At 37.4% G+C, this 13,750-nt stretch overlaps 2 protein-coding genes across 2 annotated transcripts in view; one reads left to right on the top strand and one right to left on the bottom strand.

Moving 5' to 3' along the window:
* Nucleotides 1-13,750, top strand: part of LOC150104548 (TNF receptor-associated factor 5-like) — a 132,973-nt gene that overhangs the window by 91,695 nt on the left and 27,528 nt on the right. The window lies entirely within an intron of this gene.
* LOC150104547 (Ig-like and fibronectin type-III domain-containing protein 1) overlaps nucleotides 2,750-13,750 on the bottom strand; it is a 548,674-nt gene continuing 537,673 nt past the window's right edge. Inside the window, exon 27 of the mRNA XM_090395576.1 lies at nucleotides 2,750-2,884. Within this exon, the coding sequence (XP_090251702.1) occupies nucleotides 2,750-2,884 (135 nt within the window). The remainder of the gene's footprint in view (nucleotides 2,885-13,750) is intronic.

Here is a 13,750-nt window from a genome sequence, read left to right as displayed (position 1 = left end):
TATCCGTGTGTGTTCACTGGGGAGAAAAACCTTGCTGTCCATGCCCAAGATTGGCTAACTTGGCTGTGGCCAAGGAAGATCCTTAAGCTCCTCTCATCACCGACAGAAATTGAACCTAGCACACTCCTTCCCTAGGCACATGGTTGCGAAGTGCAAAGCCACTAGGCTAACCGCGCAGGCAATACATAGGTGACTGTCACTTGTGTAGATGTTTTTAAACCTTTTTTTTTTTCCTAGATTCATTTCTAAGCCTATCTCACTGCTGTTGGTTTTTTTTTCCCCCATTTCTTCTAGATCTTTTGAGTTTTGAGATATTAATACTAGATCATCAGCAAACATAAGGATTTGTGGTTTCTCACCATCTATGCTTATTCCTCCATTTAGGTCTATTTTTTTTCAGAGTATATTCTAACGTGCTGATAAATAGATTTGGGAAGTCACATTGCCTTGGCAGACCCCTCTCTTTATATCTGTATTTATAGGTTGGTAAAATAAGGTTATTTGTGTGGTCTGATTTTTGTTAATTTCTTTTATCATGTGGATGTAAGTAGGATCCACATTAATTTCCAGTAAGGCTCTGATGACTACATTGTGTTCTTTGGTATGAAATACTTTTTTTTTAAATTTTTCTAGGAGGAGGAAACAGAGGGATTTGGTATTCTCTGCATTTTTCTGTTAATTGCGAAATGACCTGAATATGATCTATTGTGAAGGAAGTCTCTCCCGCATCCTGCCTACTCTCTATTGGAGTTGTGTTCGAGAGTGTTTTGGATTCTGTTCAGTATTACTCTGTTCATGATTTTTTATATGTCAGAGAGTAGACAAATTGGACGATAATTTTTTATGTCTTCCTTGTTCCCTTTTTTGAATAGAATGGTTTTTGAGGTCTTCCATTCCTCTGGAATCTTTCCTTCTTTGAAGTACCATGTGAATCTGATAGCCAAGGCTTTGAACATAGTTGGTCCACTTTGTTGGATTTCTTCAGTCTTAAGGCTTTATTCATTTTCTTAATGGCATGTAATTGTGTATTCTAGAAAATTTCCCTCAAATTTCTTCAATTCTTTTCTCTTTATCAATAGTTCTATGGTTTGAGGTGAGAGTTGTTCTTTTTTTTTGTTTTGTTTCACAGGAATTTGATTTTTTCTTGCACTCATTTAAAATTCATTAATAAATTCAGCATAGTTGTCATTTATATAGCAGTTCTTAATAGTGCATTCAGTCTCTTCTATGTACTTCCTGAACTTGTGGTAGTCAATTTGTTTGATGTTGCCCTGATATGTTGTTCTTTTATTTTTGTGTTCTATTCTTATAATGTCTGCGTGGTTAGCCTAGTGGCTGTGCGCTTCACAACCATATGCCTGGGGAAGGAGTGTCCTAAGTTAGTCAAGTTAGCTGGTCTCAGGCCTGGGTAGCACTGTTTTTACCCCCAGTTTATCTGGGATTTTTCATCCCACAAAGCAGGCAAACCGGCCCCGTGAACACACACAAGCTACAGTCATAGGATACCTCCAGAAATAAGGAGTAACCAACGTATTCCATAGAATTTCCATTCTGAATGCCTACACAGTAAAAAAAGTGTAGTCTATGCATGAACATAAATTAGGATTCTTATAATGGCTCTAAGAAGTCTGTAGTCAGAATCTGTTGAAATATGTTTCACCTATTGTACCAGTCTTTTACAGTCTGCTAAAATGTAGTCAGTTTAATTCTTTTTGTGTCTCCATTCAGTGATTGCCAAGTCCATCTTCTTCCTGGGCGTTTGTTGAAAAAAAGTGTTCATGATAAAGAGTTGTTCAGCTGCAGTGAATTTGGCTAATCTCTATTCTCTTATATTTCTCTCTCCCAAGCCATTTGGAACTATAAACGTTTTGTTTTGTTTTCCGTGTCCTATTTTGGCATTAAAGTCTCCGCCAATGAATGTGGATGTTGACTTGTAATTTAATGCCTGTTCAAGATTCGTGTAAAAATTTTCTATTTCTTGATTATCAGCTACAGGTGTTGAAGCACAGCAGGATATTACTTTTATTGTTATATCATTCTCTATTCCAGTTAGGAGTACACCTATTCTTTCAGATATGATGTGACAAGAAAGGATAGACTTAGTGAGCTTAGATTTAACAATAAAACCCATTCTGTCTTGTTTACCATTGCTTGAGGATGCTCCAAGGAGTATTTGTGAGCCATTGTACCATCTTGCTGTCAGTTCTTTCAATCTTTTTGTTTCATTCACTAGCAAGATATCTAAGTTGATATTGGCTAGTTCTTTGATTAATAAATTTATTCTATAGTCTCTTGCCAAAGTCCGAGTATTGAGGATACCGATTGCCATTTTCAAAGATCTAATAGGTAGCCTACTACTTACATCTACGAAATTCTTAGCACCCCTTGCCTGACTCAGTGCTTTACTGCCACTGTAGAAACGTGAGTGTGGGCTATGCTGGACTTGGGGGCTGTTTCTATTGTTGCAGTAGGGGCATCTTTGCTGTAGTCGGATATACACTTATTCTGACTAGGGTTTTGAAGTGTTCACCAGAGCTCTGTTAGTGATGTTGAGTCCAGGTCCAATAATGGTTAGGATTCCCACCACCCCAGGGTGCACCATGGGTAGGTAAAATTGGACTTTGCACTCCTGTTATTCACATATTGTGGGATAATATTTAATATCTAAAGGTGAATTATTAGTTTGACTGAGATTAGTAGTAAATAACTTCTCTGACAAAATTTTATATACAGTATACATTTATTAATCCTATTGTTGCATATTACATATTCTTGGATCTTCATATATGTTTGCAACAGCATGCTGGACTTCTCCAACTTGTTTAGAACTAGCGTCATTAAATGAACTAGAATTTCCATTTCTCTCCAGATTATGTGAGGTATTCTAAAGTTAAAAAATAAAAAGAAATCAATGCAATTACTTTCTTGGCATGCACTAAGATGTGTGTGTGTATGTATATATATATATAGTGATAATATAGTAATATAATACTATGTTGACAGAAGTATTTGGACATGCCATGGAAATTTCAGATCCTACCACATGCAGATATTGAGGTAGTGTCTGTATAAGTCTGGTAATAAACGGTGGGATGTGCTGCATGTTTTGCACTGTAATCGATGTCAAAATGCCACGTTCAGCTGAACTTTTTCAACAGTAACTGGTGTCATATCAGTAGTCTTTCTGTCTGTGACATTGCTACCCATCTCAGAATACCAAGATCTACCATTGCTTATGTCATTTGTAGACTGAAAGTTGATGGTGCTACCATAGCAGGAAAATGCCTTGGGAGACCATTGACTGAGATCAACAAGCTCTGTCTCGGAATGTTCGAGCATCCTGCACATCAGCAGTAGATCTCACAGTCAACCTGGAAAATGCTGCAGGGACATCTGTCAGTACTGTGCAGAGTTGCATGTCTTGGGTTACCGTGGCAAAGTTGCTGCAAACAAGCCATACGTAACTCCCTCTCCTTTCAATGCCAAATGACATTTGGACTGGTGTCTTTTACATTATTCCTGACCAGCAGATGATTCCAGCAGGATTACAAAACTCCAACAGTCAAGTTTGGTGGAGGCTCTGTAATGGTATAGGGGTGTTTCAATTGGATGGGACTTAGTCCACTGGTGGCCACCTGGACAACTTTTTGCTTCCGAACTTGTAGAAGTACTTTGGCAGTGGCCCATGAATGTTTCAGCATGACAATGCTCCATGCCATAGTGCAGTACATGTCTGAGACTGGTTCCCACAAAACAACACTAAAGTGTTGGACTGGCCAGCTTGGAGTCCACACCTCAATCCCATTGAACATGTTGGGGCTGAATTCGCTCTAGCTCACAGTGGCCGTCATCACAATATGGGGGGGGGGGGAGTAGCTTTGTGTGAGGAATGGAAGAATATTCCTGTTGCAATGTATCAGAAATTGGTTGAAAGCATGCCCCGAAGGGTAGTTGCTGTCATTAAGGCCAAAAGTGGTCCCACTCAGTACTAGAAATGTAATTAAAATACTTTTTTTTTTTTTTACCCGACTAGATGTCTAAATACTTTAACAATGTAGTAGCACTATGTTGACAAGAGGATTTTTTCGTATTTATTAAAAGAATGAGGAAAAAATAATTTCTCTGAAGTTATTTAATATTTTTCTTTGGTCACATTATAGCATTGGTTTACAAACCAGTGCTATCATCTGTTAAATTGCTTCATACACTATCTATAGTGCTCAGAAAGAAAATTGTAAGAATGCCAAAAAAACCTCACAATGCATTTTCTGCATATCCAGATGATGTCTCGCTGTAATCTATATTCACAAATAACACCTAAACTGCATGTTAATCAAGCTAATTACTAAAAGTTTTAGCTGATAAAAAAAAAAAAAAGTGGAGAATAAATTGAAGAATATGCAGTTTTTATATTAAAGTTTAGATGTTGTTGTTTTAAAACAATTCAAAGTTGAGCAGCTTTGAGAGATGAACTATAGATAGACTCAAATACACAAACATCATTGAAGAAAAAATGAAAGAGTTCAAAATCAATAACCAAATCTTGGAGATTCAGTGGCAAATCCTGAACAAAACATTGATTGATCCAGCCAGAGAGGCATGTAGCTGAGGTAATCTGCAAGGACAGAAAAAATCAGAACTCAATAGTGGACTTAGGAAGTTAAGAGGCAGTCAAGGAAAAGAAGAAAGCATATCAAATGTCCCTGGCAATTAAGTCAGCTTGTGCTCTGATAGAATACAGAGAAAAATGTCAGAAAGTGAAGCAATGTGTAAAACTAGCTAAACAAAAGTCATGGGAAGACTGGTAAGAACATAGAAAATAAATATCAGGAAGGTGGCATAATATTATTATTTTTCTTGTAGAAAGGCTTATACATGACTACTAAATAACTTAAGGAATTCACAAATGTATATTAGAATATAAATTAAATTAAACTTTAATATATATTTCCAATATTTCGGCAACGTCACGCCACCATCTTCATGGGAACTTAAGATAAAGACATGTGCACGCAGGCACTACAAACAGCAAATAAAGATGAAGCGAGGAAGTTACTGTTGTTACTAAAGTCCTGATGGTGCCCCTCCCCCCAGCAGGCTATATTAGGTATTCTTGGCCGTTGGGCTGAAGTTCTCCTGATGTACGTCTACCAACTTTGTTGAGGTTTGGCATGTTTCTTAGGGCTGAGGCTGATTCCATGAATTGTCTTTCAAATTTGAACTTGTTTCAGTGTATTATTGTGGCTTTCTTCAACCATATTGTGTGGCGAGTATCCAGAGCATGGTCTGCAAGCCCAGAATGGCTGTACTGGTGAAATCAGATGTAGTCCTTGTGTTCTGAAATTCTGATATTCGCTGTCCTGCCTGTTTGGCCAAAGTAGGACAGCTTACAGTTCAAAGAACCTGGTATACAATAGGTAGGTCTAGGGGAAGTGGTTGGTCTTTAGAGGAGCAGATAAGGGATGCCAATTTTCTATATCGTTTGTAACAAGAGGTCAAGTCATGTTTTTTTAGGATTTTCGTAATTTATTCTGAGGTGCCCTGGATGTAGGGAATGGTGATGGATTTAGAGTAATCTTTGTTGTGAAGGGGTGGGGGGTTTACTGGTTTAGTATTTTTTAGATTTTCTGGGGGGGGGGTTAGCCATGGCTGAGAAAGTGTTAAGGATGCAATTTAGTTCAGTGGTTAGGGCATTGTCATTTGAACAGATTAATTTAGCCCTGTTGCATTAGTGTCTTAATAACTCCATATTGTTTTGAGGGGGAGGGGATTGTTGGTGAATGTATCTGCCTGTATGGGTGGGTTTTCTATAAACTGAGAAAACCAAGGTTCCATCAGGCTCGTGGATGACTAGTGTGTCTAGGAAAGGGAGGCTATTATTTTCCTCTTGTTCCAGGGTGAACTTGATTCTGGGGTGTTGGTTTAAGTGTGTTAAGAAGAAGAGTGTATCAGAGCCATGTGGCCAAATAGCGAACACACCATCAATGTAGCAAAGCCATATGATAGGTTTTTGCAGGACAGAGTTTAAGGCTTTCTCTTCAAAAGTCTTCATAAAGAAGTTGGCCAAGGATGGGAAAAGTGTTGAACCCATGGCTGTTCCCTCTATCTGTTTGTAGAATTTTCCCTGCCAAACAAAATAGCCTGAGTTCATTGTGACCTGAAATAGGGCTGAGATATTTAGAAAATTTAGCTTGGATTAGCTCTAAGATTTCCTTGAGTGGGACATTTGCGAATAAGGAGATGTCAAAGCTGACCATTATTTCAGCTTGTTGGAGTGTAAGGTTTTTTACACTGGCTTTGAAGTGGGCTGAGTTTTTTTATGTGTGATGGTGTGTTTCCAGTATAGTGTGTAAACACTTTGGCTAAATCTTTAGCTAATTTGTATATCCAATACCATCCACTATGGGACGTAATGGCACATTTTGTTTATGTATTTTTGGGAGCCCATATATATGGGGGGGGGGTCTAGAGTTAAACGGTTTTAATTTGTTAGTAACTTCCACTGGCCAAGAAGTGACCTTCTTAAGAAGCCTATGGAGTTTTCTAATCTGTGAGTTGATGGGGTTGTATTCAGTAGGGAGGTAAGTAGCTCGATCTAATAATAAAGCCTTAAGCTTACCTGTGTAGTCAGTTTGGCTGAGCACCACGGTGATGTTTCCCATTTCTTTGTGTTTCTTCATTTCCTGTAGAGCCTTGTATTCACTATTGGATATGTTGGTTTTTGGTGGTCTTGCTTTGGTGAGAACACAGACTACATCCAGTTTAATATCGTTGGTGATGTGTTTTGGAAGGTGGCAGATCCCGCGTTCAATCTGGATCATTATTTCCTCGGCTGGTATTTTTCTAGGAGCAGTGCCAAAGTTGTGGTCATGTGAAAGAGCGCTGAGTGCTTCACGCTTCAAAATAACTGAAGAAAGGTTGACTACAGTGTTGATTGATAGTTTTGGTTTGGAGGTAGAGTTCTTTTTTAATTTATCAAATTTCTTGATATGTCGGCTCCGTATTTTTTCAAATTCTTTATTTGCCACGGTGCACGAGACGTCATGTAGAATTGACCAAAGTTCATGATTTAACGTGCTGGAAAGCTCTTCCTCTAGCACCAGAATAGCTTTGTTTGCGTCAGCTAGGAGAACGCGCGCGGCGGCAATTTGTTCTCATAGCGAGGTGCAGCTCGCATGGTTATAGATTTGGAGAGCCTTCTGTGAAAAGACATGGCCTTAAATTTCACACAATTTGGGATTATCTGATTATCCTAGCAGTGTTTTAGGAAGATCAGACAATTCAGTTGTCTAGATTACAAGGACTATATCCGATTTCACCAGTACAGCCACTCTGGGCTTGCAAACCATGCTCTGGATACTCGCCACAGAATACGATAGAAGAAAGCCACACAATACACTGAAGCAAGTTCATATTTGAAAGTACTATTCATGGAATCAGCCTCAGCCCTAAGAAACAAGCTAAAACTCAACAAATTTGGATGCTTGAGACTACCCCAAATTTGGGAGACTTACATCAGGAGAACTTCAGCCCAACGGCCAAGAATACCTAATATAGCCCATTAGGGGTAGGGTTCCCATAATGTTTTACTAAAATTCTGAAATTTTTACTTAAAAAAAAGGAACATGTTAAAAATTAAGAAAACCAAAAATAAAACTATTATATATGTTGCACTTGAAATTAAATACTGCTATAAACATCTATTAACATTAAATATACTTTAAAAAAAGGATTATTAATCACAAACATATTTAATTAGAAAAATATTTATCAGATTTATGGACCTGTTCAAGATTTTTTTTTTCCTTTTGATATTTGATCATAGAAGTCAGCACAAGAGAAATTCTTAAAATATGTCTTTACAATGATTAAAGCTTTTACTGTCTCAATTTTAAGTCTGGTTTTTTTTCATCTGTCCAGAGCACATTTATTAATGAAAAAACACATTCAACAGCTGCATTAGTTTCTGGCAGTGCTAAACAAAAACTAACTAGACATTTAACATTTATTATTAAACATTTCACACCATTTATCACCGATACTTCTGTTCACTTCACACTTCAAATTTGCTTTCACAATATTTTTTCACACATACAAACTCATCAAATAAGTCCTCTTCATTAACAGTAAAACTTAATGACACTGTCTGCATGAATATGTAGCTTTCTTGTATGTTCTTCCAAGTCACAGGATCCTTTCCCTTCAAATTAATCCAATCCATAGACTGAAGAGATATGAGAAATGGTATACACCACTCCAGAATATATTCAATACAGGTGCAGTAGAAATCTACTGCATAGCTTTCAAACTTTTCAACTGTTATGTGTCCTCCTTTTTCTAATTCTTGCAACTGTTTTCTCACAGTAGTTGTAAGAAACTTTTCTGCCTTCCTACAATTTAACCTTTCCACCAGTTTGTTTGTTTCATCCTTCACTTCAATTACTATTATATCTTACTTTTCAATACATTTAATGGTATCATGAAAGGTTTTTAACTGGCTGGTGAGGAAATGCAGGAGTGTCATTGGAAGTAGATTTCCAAAGAAATTTTTGAGACTGATAGGACATTTGTCGATAGAAAGAAAATATGACTTCAATGATGGGAACATGTCAGTAACCCTCTGGATTGCAGGCAAAAGAGAGAGAGCCATCTTGTCTTGCTGCCATCCAAAACAGTTTTATACTCTGTTTGTGAATTCACAAACTGATTTAAGGTTCCTCAACTTGTACATAATATATGTGGAAATGTTGGTAAATCTTGTTAATTATTAACTGAAGATCGATAGGTAAGCAGTCTGCACAGCATCATGTATCACATGTGCAGGGCAACCAATTCCAATTAAATTGTTCACAGTGTTTTCGTGCATTTTGAAGTATAGATTATCTGTATTATCTGCTTAATATTTGTATTATCTGCTAATATAGCAATAACCTTTTTCAGGAGATCTAACTTCTGTAACACTTCCAAGACATAAGAAAATAAAAGTTCTGAAGTTTCACCACCTAAATTAACTAACTCCAACACATTCGCCTTCACACCTTTTTCTGGAAGATAGTATCTAATGACCAGAGGCACTAATTTCATGTCAAAGTGGTTTGATGAATCGATTAGCACTTCCTCAATCTGCTTTGGTTATTATTGCCTTGCACTTTGTTTGCAAACACATGAATTTATCGTCGAACATTTTTTTCATGATGGTTGTGCAGTCATTGGAGTTAAAGCTGTGGTTATGCACTGCTGTGTGATATGCGAAGGTTGCTTCCTGCGCTGCCAGTGATAAATTTTTTTCCCTTTCACTCTTGGTTTTCACAATTAAAAAATTACTTATACTGCAGTTGAAAGCCTTACTTTGAACAGCAACTTTATGTTTTCACGTGGTTGACTACGTCTGAACCACCATCATGCGAAATGCAAAATTTACAGTTACATAAAGTACATTCCACATTTTGTGCTCAACCAAACTGACTACACAGGAGGAAAAAGTACTGTAAAAGGAATCAGAGATGATAAAGGTGACATGAAAATTGAAGGTAAAGATATTCTAGATGTCTGGAGTAATTACTTTGAAAGAATGCTAAATGAAATGAGCATTGTCAGTACGGTGTTAGAAAACTCTCAACAAGAATGTAGCCAGGAATACATACCCATATTTGAAGCAGAAGAGTCATCAAAAACTTGAAATGTGGAAAGGCAGCTGGAGTGAGTAAAATTAGACCAGAAATGCTCAAATATGGAAATAGAAAAGTTTTACAGTTGACTGCATTGTATAATTCAGAAGGCCTTGTCTGAGGGTCAAATTCCAGATTATTAGAGCAGAGCTCTCATAATACCCATCTTTAAAAATGGGAAATAAAACAATGTGAGAATTATAGAGGTATTTATTTCCATAATGAGTGTTACTAGTAAGATTTGTGCAAGTATACTTGAGAAATGTCTGTGAAAAATTGTGGAAGGGAAGCTTGGCGAAGAACCAGCTCAAATAGAGGTTGTCAGGATCAGATTTTCATAGGCAAATAGTTGAGAGATCTTGGGAATATAACAGGGACATGTACAGGTATCCCTTGCTTAACACGCCGAAATTAATTGGGGCAATCCCTTGATATACGTGGCAAGAGTTTTGATTAACATGCCTTTAACCCTGCGGAGCTCGCAGCTGATCTAACAGATACATGCAAAATGTTCAACATAAATATTCTTATGCAATTCAGCATGTAGCTTGGAGATCATAAGTAGCTGTGCATTCTTATGTTACAAGTGATATTCTACACTGTTTTTTGTTGTCAGTTTGGTTTAACACATGTCATGTAAAGGTTTGTGATATTTAACAATAAATTGTGTCTGAGAGATACCGCGACCTCTGATGTCAGTATAGTATGGTTTAGTTGTTGTTTTTTTAATTATTTTTTTCAATAATTTCTAGATTGTACCTGAAAATAAATAAACCATCATGTATTACTGAAGTAGAGATCCAAAGGCTTATTTATCACACATCTCCTCTAGGAGATGTGCTTTACATTATGGAAAATGCTAAGGAAAGTGATCTGGAGCTTACTCCACCTTACTACGAGTTGCCCATAAGGTTGCTTATGCTTGCATCCGCCGAAACATTTAGTTTCTATATATTTGGCACGTAACTCTTGTAGTTTCTATATTCGGCTATGAAATAATGTTGGATTCAATATCCACTTAATCTGTACCATCATGTATTATATTTGCAGTGTTTTTTTTTATGCTTTATTGTGTATGTTTAATACTTAATTTCTCTAGTTGCATAACTTTATACCAAAAGCACTCACCGTGCACATTTAATTGTAAGTGGAGGTTTCTGTGGTTTAGAATTCATAAGGCATATTCCAGATTTTAAAATTCATATTCTGAATTTCATCAACAGTCTTATATTCTTAATCCAATGCAGAGATAACGAAATCATACCTAAGTTCATCCAAATCAAGTGTGCATTCCATACAAATAAAGCTAACAGAATTTATCGAAGAATGGAACTAGCAATTCTGAGAGAAAGAATTTCAGCCACTAGATCAGAATTAGCACAAATTAGTCTAGATACATTTTCTCTACATGATGAGTTAGCTGCATCTCTTCCGTCCGACCTGTGAAACAACATAGATATCATCACATATAACAAAGCTGTAGCAATTTCTGATCGTAAGAAGCATACTTTAATCAAAATATTTAATTTACTTCATGAAAAACAAAGCCAAAGAAAACACCTAGATTATTCCAAAGTAGTTATTAACCTTTCTTCAAGAGTCCTATCAAGAACCGAAAAAAATCTACTCATGAAAGGTTTCAACTTTGCCTTAACTTTGCCATGTTTCCTACCAAAAATTGACATAATCGCTCAAATAGAAAAAGGAATATTGGCCGGGTGGTTAGTGTGTCCACTCTCCAGCCAAAAGGCTGTGGGTTCGAATCCCGCCGTGGGCATGGATGTTTGTGATTGTCTGTGAAAGCACTAGTGGTAGTAGTCAGCAGTAGATGACGTTGGTGTCAGATGATGAAGGTTGGGGGAGTAGTGAGACAAAGAGTTGATGCCCTCCTCGATGAATCTTCGGACTCCCTGGAGGTGTGATATAATAATAAGAAGAAGATGAAGAAGAAGAAGAAGAAGAAATTTACCTGGTGATACATCAGATCTCATCAGCATACAGAGCACAGCTTTACTATTGCAAAGCAAATTACCTCAAAAGAACCTTCCTTACACGGAATACACATCCCTCAGAACTAAAATCAGACAAAAATATCGTTTATAATCAAAGCAGATAAGGGGAATGCAACAGTAGTTTTGAACTCTGAAGATTATAACAATAAAACAAAAACTCTTCTTGAAGATTCTAATACCTTTAGACATAGAACCCACATGGCGTGCTCACAATAAAACCAATGATCTAATTAAAAAGATGCCTAATTGGACTGAAGAACTTAAAAGAACTCTACAACCAAAACACCCATTAGCTCCAAGAATTTATGGTGTACCAAAAATACATAAGATAGGTATTTCCTTAAGACCGATAGTGGATGGAAGAGACTCTCCGACCTCTAATTTAGCAAACATCTCACTAACATGATTTTACCTCACACAGGAAAAACATCTTCTTTCATCAAGAACAGTGCAGTTTTTATTGAGAAGGTAAAATATATTTACATTGGACCTTCAAACATCTTAGCAAGTTTGGATGTTATCAGCCTATTTACAAATGTTCCAAGAAACAAAACTGTGAATCTCCTTGAAGATCTCTTTCCTCCAGACATCATAGATCTTTGTAAACATTGTATAAATAATACTTTTTTCATGTATCAAGACAAATTTTGAGAACAAAAAGAAGGACTGGCTATGGGCTCTTTCCTCTCTCCAGCTTTAGCTAATCTATTAATGGAAAATTTTGAAAATAATGCTTTAATCAATTATCATAAAAAAAAACAAAAATTTGGCTACGATATTATTATTATTTCGGGCGACTCCAGGAGTCCTTAGACTCATCGAGGGAGGCCCTAAACATCATGTCCACACAACTATGCGATTACATTCTCACAGTATCTATCATACCTTGTCTTGAACTCGTTCACCGTCATAGCACCCACAACAGACTCTGGCAGCTTATTCCACTCATTTACCACTCTAAAAGTAAAGAACCCAGCTCTAACACCCCTGCTAACCACACTCTTGCCCAGCTTCCATAGGTGTCCCCTAGTTCTCCCACCACCAGTCCTGATCTCAAAAATATCCTCTGAATTAATCCTATAGAATCCCTTTAGCAATTTGAATGTCTTGATCATATCTCCCCTCCTCTGCCTATCAACTAGTTTCTGCAACCCACAAATCTTCAACCTGTTCTCATATGGTTCATTCCATAGACCTGTTATCATCTTAGTCACTCGCCTCTGGATCCTCTCCACCTCCTCCCCATCAAGAAGGAACCGAGGTGACCAAATCTGAGCACAGTAGTCGAGATGAGGTCTTATCAAGGCTCGGTACAGAGGTACAATAACTTGCTTGTCTCTGCTCGTCAAGGTATTTTTCAACAACCAAGTGAGTTGATGAGCTGATTTAGCTACTTTTGCAGTGTGTCCCCTAAACTTCATCTCCCTATCCACCAACACTCCCAAGTCCCTGGCCTCATCAATCTCTTGGAGTACAGTTCCACCAATGTGGTATACTGCTGCTAATCTTTTCACCCCAAAATGCATAACCTTACATTTTGTCACATTAAATTGACATTTCTCCTTAGCCCAGAACTCCAATCTATCTAAGTCATCCTGCAAGACTTTGACATCTTCTGCATTCACTATTGCCCTACCCAACTTTGCATCATCAGCGAACAAATGAATTGTTCCACTTAGATCCTTCCCTATATCGTTAATGAACAGATTAAACAGCAGTGGTCCAAGAACAGAACCCTGCAGCACACCACTAGTCACAGGCCATCTTTTGGACTCTATTCCTGAATAAACTACTCTTTGATATCTCTCCATCAACCAACCACCTATCCACCTCACCAACCCTATATCCATTCCCATATGTTGTAGTTTACGGATTAGTATTCCATGTGATATCCTGTCAAACGCCTTTGCCAGGTCCAGCAGTATCACTGTAAACCCATTTCCCTTATTCAGTTCAGCCGTCACCTTGTTATAAAACTTGAGCAAGTTACTGAAGCATGATCTACCCTTCACAAAGCCATGCTGTCTCCTGTACAGTATCTCGTTTTCATCAATGCATTCCTGTATTTTT

Source organism: Typopeltis vanoorti, chromosome 7, assembly GCF_054136105.1.
Source record: "Typopeltis vanoorti isolate ZY-2024b chromosome 7, IOZ_Tvanoo_1.0, whole genome shotgun sequence".
NCBI lineage: Eukaryota > Metazoa > Arthropoda > Arachnida > Uropygi > Thelyphonidae > Typopeltis > Typopeltis vanoorti.
This window is presented reverse-complemented; position numbering and strand designations above follow the sequence as displayed.